Source organism: Heterodontus francisci, chromosome 4, assembly GCF_036365525.1.
Source record: "Heterodontus francisci isolate sHetFra1 chromosome 4, sHetFra1.hap1, whole genome shotgun sequence".
Lineage (NCBI taxonomy): Eukaryota > Metazoa > Chordata > Chondrichthyes > Heterodontiformes > Heterodontidae > Heterodontus > Heterodontus francisci.
This window is the reverse complement of record NC_090374.1, coordinates 40,455,441-40,470,577: the sequence shown is the minus strand read 5'-3', so window position 1 is coordinate 40,470,577 and position 15,137 is coordinate 40,455,441. Positions and strand designations below refer to the sequence as shown.

The 15,137-nt window shown below is 42.5% G+C and overlaps 1 protein-coding gene across 3 annotated transcripts in view; it reads left to right on the top strand.

The window, feature by feature from the left end:
• The window catches only part of LOC137368979 (long-chain-fatty-acid--CoA ligase 1-like), a 199,085-nt gene that overhangs the window by 77,570 nt on the left and 106,378 nt on the right, over positions 1 to 15,137 (top strand). The window contains exons 1-2 of one of the 3 annotated variants that reach the window (XM_068029398.1): positions 9,821 to 9,928; positions 14,783 to 14,999. In XM_068029398.1, the coding sequence (XP_067885499.1) occupies positions 14,805 to 14,999 (195 nt within the window). In that variant the 5' untranslated portion in view covers positions 9,821 to 9,928; positions 14,783 to 14,804. Of the gene's footprint in view, positions 1 to 9,820; positions 9,929 to 10,005; positions 10,030 to 14,782; positions 15,000 to 15,137 lie in introns of those variants that run through there. The other 2 variants (XM_068029400.1, XM_068029399.1) reach the window with 2 other exon arrangements.

Genomic DNA, 15,137 nt, shown 5'->3' with positions numbered 1-15,137 from the left:
AGTAGGAGTGGGTATTGGTGCTGAGCACATTATTTCTATTTAAAAACTTGGAACTAAGAGGTACAATAAGGGAAAGATACACATTCTGAAACCCCAAAGTAAAAACTAACTACTGGAAATAGAGAGGTGGTTAGTCAGCACTTTTAAAGAGAAAATGAAGTTTATGGCATTTTGGGTGAAGGGTACACACCCTGCAATCCTTCAATTCTGTCTTTTTACAGACACAAACTGATGTATTGTGTATTTCCAGCATTTTGTTTCTTTGTCAACTAAGAGCAACAGACTGTATTGCACCAAAAAATGATATTTGATCAAGAATTGACGGAGAAATTAAAAAAGGAGAAAATAGTAGCAATTTGTGCATGTCAATTGTAATGGGTTACAATGGTCATTTTACCCTTGCTCATAATCCCAAATGTTTGCGCTATGAGCATGATATATCCTTGAAAAGGAAAATTACAATACTGAAATGAAAACACACCATTTAGAAATATAAAATGCCAGTCAACATCCATTATAGATAATGCAGATGCTGGAAATCTGAAAACAAAAATAAACAAAATCCAGAAATATTCTGGTCAGACTGCACCTATGGCGAAACAAAAGTCAGTCAAATCAACGTTTGAAGTCTCAGGACAGGAAGGAAGGGTCTTGGAACTGGACTGTTGACAGACTGGCTTTTGTTTCTCCACACTTTACCATGAACTGGCTGGGCAATGAAGGCAGATAGTCGGTAAAAGGAATTTTAAAATGCCTTTTTTATCGTGCTTGCATTTAAAGTGCTAATATTGGCAAGGGTAGCAGGACTTCAGTTTCAGTCATGTACTAATTATCATGTTAGCAACTCGGGCATAACAGGTAAACAAGGAACGTAGTGTCTTAGGAGAGGGCAGATGAACAGAATAGATAGCGAAGTACAGCAATAATATCTTACTCCAACTTTGGAGGCTACAACATTCTAGGTCACTGCAGACTTTGAGCAGTGATGCAAAAATGGACTTTGCCTTAAACTGTAGCCTAACTTTCTGACAAAAAAAACACTTAAATAAGCATTATTTGGATAAATATTTGAAAGACATTAAAAGGCACAGGGAAATTAGATTGTAGTAGTTGGCTCTGATGGTGAGCAGGAACTGGTATACAATGGGCCTCGTACATTGGAGTACGCTGAATTTTAAGAGCGTTTTCTAAGGCATGGGTAATTGAGATCACGATGTTCCTTATGAAGTTTAATATTCAAGTTGTTGGTGCTGGGACACATGCAATGACCTCGTCTGATTGGATTTAAAATAGGAATACATGCAAAAGTATTATCTGGTGTATACAATTCAGATGTCTGCTTGTGGCCATCGTGTAGTACATGTGATAAATAATTGTGCGGAGATGCGTATTTTATTTTAAAAGACAAGTTGACCATTGGCCACCATACACTGTAAAATAGTTATTAATTATTCTGCTATCTTGTAACATATGGTTAAGACGTCAGCCATTCCTAGTTTGAGCTAGGATGCTCGGCTTGCTCGCTCTCCCTCCCTCCCCTCCCCAGTTATCTTTGTATAACCCTAATGGTCTGTCTGTAAATGTAAAACAAACATCTGCTGGTTTCACTGTTTGGCCCAGGGGAGTATTCTGGGTACAGAGTTGAATTATAACTGTGGGGAATTTTGAAGGCTATAATCCAGTCAAAGTGTTTTGGTGTTGTAGCTATTAGGTGAGCCTCACTGGGTTGAAAGTACTGGCTTGCTGCTAGATGTGATTTCTGAGATTTAGTCTAATCACTGCTGTAAATCAATCGAACGTCCACTGCCTTGTGATTGCCATCTGAACTCCTTGATTAGATTATTGCTAGCTAACTGCATGCCAGTAATATTCTTCATCTTTCTACCTGCTGGCTGCTCATTCTAGCAAACGGTTTTCTGCAGGTTTTGCCGCCTTTTATTAAAAAATAACTAAAACTGTCCTAAATAGGATTACATTGAAAAAACATAATAAAGCAAGTTCTTTTTAAGTAATTTAAAGTATAATTACACTAAACATCTATTGGGAGTATATATTTTGGCTCCAGAAATCCATGGACCATTGATCCTGACCACTGACTCTGACAAAGTATCTGGGGTCAGAGGGAGGTTCTTGTCTTAAGTATTTTTGGCGGGTTCTCGCGCTACTGGGCATATCTAAGGCAACCACTATTAGCATGGAAGAAACTGGAGAAGCCACAGAGGCCCACTGCTGCTCCTGCTGGCAGTGACAGCCTGGCAACACTTCAAAGAGCTGATCGGCCTGCAGGCTTTGAAGATTCGAGTCAGGACACAGTCCTGGACTCCCAGGTGGACCCTATGTCTGTGGGTTGGGAGGGTGGTATATTGTTTTCTTGGACACAGCTGCTGCCTGCAGACTCCATACCAGCGCCAAGGAAACTTGGCTTGGGAATCCTTAACAAACCAGCCTTCTCCTCCATCAGGACCCACTGCAAAGTCCGTGAACTTTCAAGGCCTAGAATAGGAGAGGGCAGTGTAATGCAATCTCATTAGAACTAATGTAAAACTTGAAAATAATCTCCAGAGAGGTGATTAGAACAAATTCTGTAGGTGGATTTCTTTAAGTGACATGAGAACATAGGTAATATGGCAACCTTTTTGTTTTTAAAAACTCGTGGAGAAATTGTGTACAGAATGATTTGACATTTCTGTTGAGTGTGAAACACATGATTGTAAAATGGGAGGAGGAACTTCCTGGGAAATATAAAGGGAGAATTGTTCACTACTTGCAAAATCCTTCATTTCCGAGCACAGTTTCCACATTATACATCCAAAACAAAGTATGCTGCCAAATTCTAAGTTAAGAAACCAAGATGATCAAATGCCACTTTCTTAAAAGCCTATAGTGCTGCAGTTTCAAACGGGGAAAACTTGGTGACATTTCAAACTTGAAGAGAAGGCCCAATCAGAAGTGTGTGCTGCTTCTTTGGTGAGTTCCTCATGTCATCTGGGCGACCAGGTGGAGGGTATCCAATAATTTTTTCCCATGCAAAATGGGCAACTGGCATTCTTTTGTTCACCTCCCAAAATAATTGGCAGAAACTCTGGGGATTGGATCAGAGGTGCTTAAGAGGGGAAAAATCATCAATTCAATCCGATCATGGCTGATCAGTACCGCAACTCCATTTACCTACCTGCTATTCCTTGACACAGGTATATCCTCTACACAAAAAGCAGGATAAGTCCAACCTGGCCAATTACTGCCCTATCAGTCTACTCTCAATCGTCAGTAAAGTGTTGGAAGGTGTCGTAGATAGTGCTATCAAGCGGCACTTGCTTAGCAATAACTTGCTCAGTGACACTCAGTTTGGGTTCCGCCCGGGCCACTCAGCTCCTCACCTCATTACAGCCTTGGTTCAAACATGGACAAAAGACCTGAACGCAAGAGGTGAGGTGAGAATGACTGCCCTTGAAATCAAGGCAGCATTTGACCGAGAATGGCATCAAGGAGCCCCAGCAAAACTGAAGTCAATGGGAATCGGGGAAAACTCTCCATTGGTTGGAGTCCTACATAACACAAAGGAAGATGGTTGTTGTTGGAGGTCACTCATCTTAGCTGCAGGACATCACTGCAGGAGTTCCTTAGGGTAGTGTCCTAGGCCCAACCATCTTTAGCTGCTTCATCAATGGCCTTTGTTAAATCATAAGGTCAGAAGTGGGGATGTTCGCTGATGATTGCTCAATGTTCAGCACCTTTTGCAACACCTCAGATACTGAAACAGTCCGTGTAGAAATGCAGCAAGACCTGGACAATATCCAGGCTTGGGCTAATAAGTGGCAAGTAACATTTGTGCTACCCAAGTGCCAGGCAATGACTATCTCCAACAAGAGAGAATCTAACCATCTCCCCTTGACATTCAATGGCATTACGATCGCTGAATCCCCCACTATCAACATCCTAGGGGTTACCATTGACCAGAAACTTAACTGGAGTAGCCATATAAATACCTTGACTACAAGAGCAGGTCAGAGGCTGGGAATCCTGCGGCAAGCAACTCACCTCCTGACTCCCCAAAGCCTGTCCATCATCTACAAGGCACAGTCAGGAGTGTGATGGAATACTCTCCACTTGCCTGGATGGGTGCAGCTCCAACACTCAAGAAGCTCGACTCCATCAAGGACAAAGCAGCCCGCTTGATTGGCACCCCATCCACAAACGTTCACTCCTTCCACCACTGACACACAGTGGCATCAGTGTGTACCATCTACAAGATGCACTGTAGCAACGCACCAAGGCTCCTTAGACAGCACCTTCCAAACCTGCCACCTCTACCAACGAGAAGGACAAGGACAACAAATGCATGGGAACGCCAACACCTGCAAGTTCCCCTCCAAGTCACACACCATCCTGACTTGGAACTATATCGCTGTTCCTTCACTGTCACTGGGTCAAAATCCTGGAATCCAAAATCCCTTCCTAACGTCCTTGCCTGTCAAAAATCTATGGATCTGCCACATGGAGTCTTTTTTCCTTCATTCTACCCATGGTGTTTTCACTGCCAAATTACTCTTAATAACCTTTCTTTCTATTGCTGTGGTTTTTTAAAATCAATATTGTTATCTCTCCCAATTTTGCTGTACTTTCTAAAGATCCTAGAGCTTGGAAGATTTAGTTCCATCATGCCCAGCTTTTAGTCAGGTCTCTCCTAGTGGCTACTCCATCACACCCTTTAGGTTGAATACCTGCTTCCAACTCATTTGTTTTATTTCTTGTGCTTCGAATGACTGTCCGTACCCTACCCAGATAATGCATTTCTCATTCATTGACTTTTGCACTTTTCCTTGCTGTTGTTTTATATAATTTGCTATACAGGCAACTTAATGTTATTTTTCACATCAGATGCTTTATTTTTAACAGGTATTACATCCGATAACAGATACTGCAGCAGCAGAATAAAATTATCACATTTTGTACACTGACCTTTGTTCTTATCCCTTCTTTATCTTATCATTTACATAGGAACATAGAAAATAGGAGCAGGAGTAGGCCATTCGGCCCTTCGATTTGCTCCGCCATTCATTATGATCATGGCTGATCATCCAACTCAGTAGCCTGTTCCGGCTTTCGCCCCATACCCTTTGATCCCTTTAGACTCAAGAGCTATATCTAACTCCTTCTTGAAAACATGCAATGTTTTGGCCTCAACTGCTTTCTGTGGTAGCAAATTCCACAGGTTCACCACTCTCTGGGTGAAGAAATTTCTCCTCATCTCAGTCCTGAATAGTTTACCCCGTATCCTGAGACTATGACCTCTGGTTCTGGATTCCCCTGCCATCGGGAACATCCTTCCTGCATCTATCCTGTCAAGTCCTCTTAGAATTTTATAAGTTTCTATGAGATCCCCTCTCACTCTTCTGAACTCAAGCGAATATAATCCTAACTAACTCAATCTGTCCTCATACGTCAGTCCCGCCTTCCCAGGAATCAGTCTGGTAAACCTTTGCTGCACTTCCTCAGATAAGGAGACCAAAACTGCACACAATATTCCAGGTGTGGCCACACCAAGGCCCTGTATAATTGCAGCAACACATCCCTTCTTCTGTACTCGAATCCTCTCGCTATGAATGCCAACATACCATTTGCCTTTTTTACCACCTGTTGCACCTACATGCTTACCTTCAGCGACTGGTGTACGAGAACATACAGGTCTCACTGCATATTCCCCTCTCTCAGTTTATAGCTGTTCAGATAATAATCTGCCTTCCTGTTTTTGCTACCAAAGTGGATAACCTCACATTTATCCACATTATACTGCATCTGCCATGCATTAGCCCACAGTACAGGGCCAGCTACCAAAATTTATCACTTCACACTTCTCTGCATTAAATGCATCTACCATGTATCTGCCCATTTCACCAATCTGTCTACGTCCTCCTAAAATCTACTATCCTCCTCATTGTTACTATATTTCTGAGTTGCCAGTCATCTGCAAGCTTTTACATTATGTCCTGTATACCCAAGTATATCAAAAAGAGCAGTGTGGAACATCAATGTATACCTTGCTCAAGTCTGAAAAACATCCATTCACCACAAAACTCTGCTTTCCATCTCTTAACCAATTTTATATCCATGCTTCCACTGTCCCTTTATTCCCCATGTGCTTTAATTTTGTTGGCATGTTTATTATGCGGTACTTTGTCAATCACCTTTTCAAAATCCATATCAACACAACATCAGCTGCTCTAACCTCATCAGCCCTCTCCATTACTTCATCAGAGAATGTCTTTGAATCAGTGCTGTGGGATATTTTGCATCCACCTGAGAGAGAGACAGGGCCTCAATTTAATGTCTCATCCGAAAGACGGCACTGCCAACAGTGCAGCACTCCCTCAGAACTGCACTGGAGTGTCGAACTGTATTTTGTGCTGAGAATGGGGAAGTAGCTTGAGTGTGAATTAAGGAAGTAATTATGAGAGGAACTGCAGGTTCTTCATTGACACCAGGCGAGTTGAGCACGCTGTTATTGGAAGCACTGAAGCCAGTAAGGCGCAGGTAAAAGGCTTTATATAGCACCTTTCACGATGCAGTGTGAAAATAAGCAGATCGTTTTTTTAATATAACGATGTTGGTTGTGGACATCGAGGAGAACTCCCCTGCTTATCGGATTTTTTATGTTCACCTGAGAGGATAGTTGGGGCCTCAGTTTAGCGTCTCATCCAAAAGCTAGCACTCCTTCAGTACTGCACTAGTGTCAGCTTAGGTTTTTTTTCAATATTTCATGGATATGTGTGTCGCTGGCAAGGCCAGCATTTCTTGCCCATTCCCAATTCCCCATGACAGCTGAGTGACTTGCTAGGCCATTTCAGAGGGCAGTTAAGAGTCAACCACTTTGCTGTGGGGCTGGAGTCACATGTAGGCCAGATCAGGTAAGAATGGCAGATTCCCTTCCCTAAAGGACATGAGTGAACCAGATGTTTTTTTTTTAAGACAATCAATGATGGCTTTGTGACACCATTACTGAGACTAACTTACAATTCCAAATTTTTTACAAATTAATTAATTGAATTTAAATTCCACCAGCTGCTATTGTGGGATCTGGACCTGTGTCCCAGGACATTAGCCTGGGCCTCTGGATTACTTGTCCAGTGACATTACCATTATGCCACCATCCCTTGGAGTGGCTCTTGAGGTCATGATTTTCTGGCTTAGAGGCAAGAGTGCTACCCAGTAAAGCCACAGCTGACACTGAAATACTTTTCGGGGGGGTGTGTGTGTGTCTGTCATTGCCTCCTTTGGTGAGAGCTGTGATTTTATTTATTCGTTCATGGGATATAGGTGTCACTGGCTAGGCCAGCATTTATTGCCCATCCCTAATTGCCCTTCAGAAGGTGGTGCTCAGCTGCCTTCTTGAACCGCTGCAGTCCATGTGGTGTAGGTACACCCACAGTGCTGTTAAGATGGGAGTTCCAGGATTTTGACCCAGTGACAGTGAAGGAACGGCGATATAGTTCCAAGTCAGGATGGTGTGTGACTTGGAGGGGTACTTGCAGGGGGTGATGTTCCCATGCATCTGCTGTCCTTGTCCTTCTAGTTGGTAGAGGTCGCAGGTTTGGAAGGTGCTGTCCAAGGAGCCTTGGTGCGTTGCTGCAGTGCATCTTGTAGATGGTACACACTGCTGCCACTGTGCGTCAGTGGTGGAGGGAGTGATTGGCATCCCATTCACAAACAATCAAGCGGCTGCTTTGTTCTGGATGGTGTCGAGCTTCTTGAGTGTTGTTGGAGCTGCACCCATCCAGGCAAATGGAGAGTATTCCATCACACTCCTGACTTGTGCCTTGTAGATGGGGTGGACATGCTTTGGGGAGACAGGAAGGGAGTTACTCGCTGCAGGATTCCTAGCTTCTAACATGCTCTTGTAGCCACGATATTTATATGACTGGATATTGTCCAGGTCTTGCTGCATTTCTACACGGACTGCTTCAGTATCTGAGGAGTCGTGAATGGTGCTGAACATTGTGCAATCATCAGCGAACTTCCCACTTCTGACCTTATGATTGAAGAAAGGTCATTGATGAAGCAGCTGAAGATGGTTGGGGTGCAGGGGTGATAATGGCTCTGAAGGTTGGAGGAGGGAGCCGAGGGACTGAGACCAGGTGCAGCGTAAGAAATGGAGATGGGGAAAGGAGGAGCTGTACTCTCCTTTTCTGATCCTTTGAGTTCCTTGAATCTCCTGCACTGTATCCAGCTCCTTGGGGAGATGTTTGTGAAACTCAGTTGATCTGCCCCTCTCTTTGGGTTTTTTGGGTGAAGCTATTGAGCATCTTCTTCCCACTTAGTGTGAAAAGCAACTCCCTCCTGGTTCTATGGTCCTAACCTCTGCCAACAACACCTCCAGAAATTCATCTGAGAACTTGGGGGCAATCTTTCCCTCTCATCACCATGTTCACCACACCCAACAGAATCAAATTCTGAACTCAATGTATTGATTAAATTCAATCAATGCAACCTCCCTTTAAATGGCGCATTTGCCATTTGACTCCAGTGTCCCATGGGAAATTCTGCAGAAGGGCTGGGTTGCTGATGTGATCAGTGTGGGCTGTCCCCGGCCATATGATAAGTAGATTCGGCAGTTAAAATTGGCCAGATTTCATGCCAGTGATGTTCAGGTGTGCTGCTCAAGCCACCTGCGTGGATCTTGCTCTCTGTTTAAATCAGCATTCCACCCCTCACCCCCACAACACCACGGCCGAGAATGTGTAATGGAGAAGAAGCTATAATTTATATAGGGGAGCCAGAAAATCTTAACCAGGAGCTGCAAAAAACAATATTACTAATGCAAGCCACATTTTTGTCCAATGTTGACTTAGTCTTGGTAATGCTTCATTAAAGTTCACTTTATTGTGCTGTTATCTTGTGCAGAGCTGCTTGAATTCATAGTGTTTAAACAATTTTATTTTGCTTTTATTTTTATGGGTCAGTATGGATACAAGCACGAAGCATAACTTTGTTTGGAGTGTTTCTGTATATTTGGAGAAAAGTGACAACATATTTGTTAACCTATGCTGTAAAACATCTGACAGGTGCTTCCTGCTGAATTTTAAAAGTGAAGAAGGTCCTGGCAAGGCTTCAAGTTTTCAGAATCTAACAATGTTGGGCGATTTTAGTGCATTACATTTACCAGACACACTTCTAAAAATGGAGTGACATTGAGATGCCAGTCTGTTTTTCTATTGGTATCTTGTCTGCACAGGCCAACTAAGGCCTGTAATTTGTAGGCTTTCACCTTTGTCCCGCTAAGCTGGAGCTTGGGCACAGAGTGACTAATTCCCTCCAAGATCTTGGCTACAGAAAACTCAGCAGCTCATAGAACAGGATTTTCCACCCTTCCACTGTATGCTTGGTTCTTGAGAGTGAGGAATTGTACAGGCCGATGGTGAGTGGGTTCCGAGGGATTCTTTGTACTACGTGCTTAAGCATTTGCTGCTATTTACTCTATTTGCTACTGCATTTGCTGTTCGGGTTTTCTTAATTCTGTTTTTTAAAATTTTTTGAAACCATTTAGATATCTGAGCTGAGTTGATACCCTGGAATGTTATCATCACTTGTAAACCTGCTAATATTTGCCTCCAGTGCACTACATATTTCAGGAATCTGAAAGTAAGTTTTACTGCTATCTGGTGAAAGGTCTGGAAATACTATTAGATACAGTGAATTGCACACCAGTTTTGCTAGTGCTATCTCCTAATATTAACAAAGAATAGTTAACCTGCAGTATGACCTTTGAAAATGACATTGTTGACTCTAAAGTGGTCTCATGATTTGGCTGCGTAGAAGGTGGTGGTTGAGTACACACTGGTCAATTTTTAAAAGTTCTATCTAGCCTTCAGGTTCATTATAAGCTTCTGATAGTCTGCTGTACAGTAAGTTTACAGGACAGTGTGTACCACAGGTCAGTGTTTTTAAAGTGCTCATTTTGATTAGTTTGGTGGTGAAATGACTTGACGCTCCAGCAGTTCATAGTAGTTTGATTATTATTTTTACCTTTCAGCAGTGAGTCTGAAGTTTTGGATCTCAAAAGTTACTGTCAGTTTTTTCATGTGGTCAGAGTTGTTCTTTTAACTTCTGGTTCAGTGTTTGCCAGAAGTTAGACAGCTAATGTGTCATTTTAGTTTAGAAACTGGCAGCTGCACTACTTTTTGCAGAAGGTGGTTAAATTAATCTAGGCAGTATTGGCACCGTGGAACATTTGATAAATTCTGCATTTGTCTGATCGCAGTTACAGGAGGACGTTTTAATGAGCACTTTTTAAAATTAATTCCTGGGATGTGGGCATCACATATATTGTCTGTCCCTAATTGCCCTTGAGAAGGTGGTGGTGTGCCACCTTCTTGAACCACTACAGTCCGTGTGGTGAAAGTATACCTACAGTGTGCTGTTGGGTAGGAAGTTCCATGATTTTGACCCAGCGATGGTGAAGGAATGGTCAGTATGGTGTGTCACTTGGAGTGGAACTTGCAGGAGTTGGTGTTCCTATGTGCCTGATGCCCTTGTCCTTCTAGGTGGTAAAGATTACGGGTTTCAGAGTTGCTCTAGTGCATCTTGTAAATGGTACATGCTGTAGCCACTGTGCGTAAGTAGTGGATGAAGTGAATGTTTAGGGTGGTGGATGGGGTGGCAGTCAAGTCGGCTGCTTTGCCTTGGATGTTGAGGAGCTTATTGAATGTTGTTGGAGCTGCACTCATCCAGGTAAGTGGAGAGTATTCCATCACACTCCTATCTTGTACATTTTATAGATGGTGGAAAGACATTGAGTCAGGAGTTGAGTCACTTGCTGCAGAATTCCAAGCCTCTGACCTGCTCTTCTAACCACAGTATTTATGTTTTTTTAAATATTTGTAAATGGGATGTGGGCATTGCTGGCTAGGACAGCATTTATTGCCCATGCCTAATTGTCCTTGGGAAGGTGATGGTGAGCCACCTCCTTGAACCGCTGCAGTCTTTGGGGTGTAGGCATACCCACAGTACTGTTAGGAAGGGAGTTCCAGGACTTTGACCCAGTGACAGTGAAGTGGCTGGTCCAGTTCAGTTTCTGATAGTGGTGACCTCCAGGATGTTGATGTTGGGGGATTTGACCATGGTAATGCCATTGAATTTCAAGGGGAGGTGGTTAGACTTCCTCTTATTGGAGATGATTGTTGCCAGGCACTTAGGTGACAAGCAACATTCGTGCTACACATCAGCCCAAGCTTGAATGTTGTCCAAGTCTTGCATGGAAGTTAAATGGTCAGAGTAGCAGTTTGCACCTGGCATTGTTATTGGGCTTTGTCCAACACTCATCCTATTAGGGAGGTGTCATTATTTTATTCCCCTCCCCCACTCCGTTGCCATTGCGCGAATGAATCATATGAGGGACGTCTCCATATGGAATCTTGGTCCAATGCTGTCACTGACAAAATGTTCCATTGTTTACTTGAAGGCTACTTCTCAGATTCTACATTGCTTTGTGTTGCAAATTGTAGCAACAGCAGTATTATTGAAGCTAATTGCCATACTGAAAGGGAAATTGTTAATTTTTTTTTAGGGGGGGAAAGGTGAAGATGTGAAGACTCACATGTGTTAACCTCCTTTATCAACCAAAAGGTGGGGCAGGAAGCCTTTTTGTGAATAGTATTATGTCAAAAGTTGCAAAATAACTGGCGTCGAGGGGTTGATTTATTCACGAGAGAAATTTTGTATTATTAGTGAGCTGAAAATATCAGTTATATACCATACTCAATCTAGATCCAAGAACTATGTATTCCTCTTACTCGTCACACTGGCAGGCGGTCTGCTTCCTTGGTGTTGAGCTGTTTTCTATTCCTGGCTGCTGGGGAGCCTGCTTTACCTTTTCGTTTTTCCCTTTTTCACTGTACTGCCTCACTTCCCATGCCCTACTGCCTCAGCTATTCACAAATTCTCTATTTTGTAACTTTCTTGAATTTTCCTCCTTATGCCTCTAATTTTCTCTGATGTTACTTCAGACATTTAACCATCTCCTGTTTTCTACTTGAGCAGCCTTTCTGCTTCTCCTGTGTGCAAGCACGCGTGTGTTCCTCCTGCCCTCCTCCCCGCCCTACATTTGTTTTGTTGCTTTTTTCAATGTTCATTTGCACTTTTTTCCTATATTTCTGTCTTCCTCTTTTGCTGTTCTTCCAGTTCTGATGAAGCATCTATACTTGAAATAACTTGTCTCTTTAGGGTTGATGACTGATATGGTCTGCGTTTCCAGCATTTTCTGCTTTTGCTACCTTGAGGGTTTTTTTTACTCTGCTGCAACCCCAACACGGCTCGTAGCGAGTGTTACGACCGAGGTGGGAAGAGTGCAGTGTTTATTCTTCAATAAATAGTCCCACTTCTCCACAGGTTACAACATATATTTAAATTTTCCCACTGACCGATACGGTCAATCATATACTCTTATTTTTCCCAGAATAAAGCACATCAACCATAATAAACAACAAAATTATTATAAAAACTGCTTTAACCAATAATGAAGTAAAACATACACACCCATTGAAATATTAAAGCCCCTTATTTATCTTAGTCACTCACACACTCACATACGTACACCCGGTTAACTGGAAAAGTAAAAGGGATTTTTGTTTCTAGCGCAGTTAGAAGGAAACAAAAAACGACACTTAGGCAGAATACCTGTCCTTGGTTTTGGTTTGATGTCCCAGATGCATATAGACAGCTGAAACTGTGGATCTTCCTAGAACAAGTCTTTCGAGGCCATGTTGAAAATCAGTTTGGGTAGGCTTTCCAAGAAATGAAGCTACAGAGGCTTTAGATAGGTCTTGCAGCAGAAATGTGGCAACAAGGTTTCAGTTCCCACACATTCGATACACAGGGTTTCTTCAAATACACTTGGAACTAGGAAATTGACATACTGTATGCAGGATTTCTTTTCAAGAGAGAGAGAGAGAGCTGGGTCATCTTCTTCAGCAGGCAAAAACCAACTGTCTGTTGTAATAGTTTAAACTGAAACTAAAAACATTTCAGAAGTCGAGCCTCCTGACCTCTATAAATCTTGACCTGTCACTTCTTTGTAAACATCTCCCCAAGTCAAAAACAATCCTTGCTGGGTGATTATCCACAGACAGGTGCCTTCCAGTAAAACTTGTTTGCAAGCCAAATCCAGGAACCTTCTGGTGACTTCTTTGAAAAAGAAAACACAAAGTTCAACATCTCTTCAAGATTCCAGATGAATCCACAATTCAACTATAAGTCCTTTAAAATATATTTTGCAAAAAAAAAAAGAAGCAATCTTGTAACACAAGTATGGGACAAATCTGTTCCAGATCAAGTTTGCTTAGTTTTGGGTTTCAGTTTAATGGTTAGTACAAATTAATGTAACAGACCTGAAGAGCCTGGTGCTAGTTCTGTTTTGTAATTTCATATTGTACAGTTGCCATTTGCTGCTGCACACCATATAAATGAAATGCCATGTCCATTATTGCAAGAAAGGATTGTAACATTGGAAATGGTCAATCAAAGTTACTGCATGAAAAAATGTGAACTCGGGGAAATTTTTACCAGTTAGAATGACTGACCTCTTTCACTTGGGAGGCTATTTGTGAGGGAGGAATGGAGAATATAGTCGTCCATCTGACACGCTGCAGTTACACACTTTAGCAGTACTAATTTGTGCCTTAATTACATCATTGTCAAGTATGTGGTTGTAGCTTGACAAATTTCAATGCAGAACTTTCAAAGAGTTTGTGTAAGGTCTCATTGCTTGGGTGGGTGGTTTGAAATGTGAGAAATCTAAATCAATTTGGGCAGAAATCGTTCACCAACATTACAGCTCCCACCCAATCTTAATGTTCTTGTACAATTGTCTTAGGGAAAGAGAAGTCTTGATACCACTCCACAGCGGACTGATTCACCATGCAGACTTGCCAAGGAAACTTGGGAAAATTTGAGTGTGTTTTTCAAATCGTCTCTGATAATCATGTCCTACTTTAAAGTTACCATGCAATATATGGAAACAAATTCATTGGCATTCTGTACGAAACAAAAGTGAATGGTAATTATAACAAATTTGCAACTGTTCCTGGTACTAATCATCGTCTCCTCCAAATGTGTGTGGGGAAATGAAAATGCCGCAATGATGCAATAGGGCTTGGGGCATGCTATTGAAGCTGGCATGTGGAAAGTACGTTAGTTGATGTAGATTTAGCTTTGCCCCTTTAACCTGTAATCTATTGGAAGGGCTTGATGGCTAAAGCGCGGCTACGCGACCCGAACCAGACCAGACCCGACGACATCTGTCGGGTTCGGGTTCGGGTCGGGTCTCTCTTCCGGGTCCAGCATTCGGGGTCGGGTCGGACTGGATGTGGACAGTGCTGCCTTGCTCCAGGAAGTAATCTTCAAATGAACATTCAGGTCCTCAAGGTGGGATACTTGCAGTCCAGACTCCACATTCTGCAGCAAAGCCTGGCTATCCGACCAAACCCAAATACATGTGTCGGGTTCGGGTCGGGTTGGGCATTTAAAAAAAATTAAATGACTCGGGCCTGGGTCGGGTTCGGGTTGGCTGTTGTCAGGTCGGGCCCAGGTCGGGTTTTAATTTTATACCCGAGCCAGGCTTTAGTACTGGCTACCAAAGGTGAAGGACAGAGTAGAACTTCTGTTTCTTCAGCAGTGTTTTTTTTATTGAATTTCAATTCCTCAAGGAATATAGTATTGAAGAATGTCAGTTGCATTTCTTCTTCCATCCAGTGGATATTACTTATGTCTGTTCTGCTTTTCACTGCCACAGAAGTGAAGATCCCGCGACAACTATGCAAGCACATGAGCTGTTGACACATCTGCGTATTCCAGAACTGGGGGAAGTCCGGCAGTTCATACACTCTCTTCCACCATCCACTCTAATAGGCATTGGCACCATTGCAGCACTTGTAACGTACTGGTATGCCACAAGACCCAAGGCACCGAGACCACCCTGTGACCTGTCGATGCAGTCCGTTGAAGTGGAGGTAAGATTTGAAATAGCATTGCTTTTAGAGTATTATGAAGTAATGATGAAGTTTGTTTGCAAAACAACTTGTGTAGATTGATAACTTTGCTTCTTATTTGTCAGGACGAGTTGCTTCCAAATGATAAAACAAAAGCAA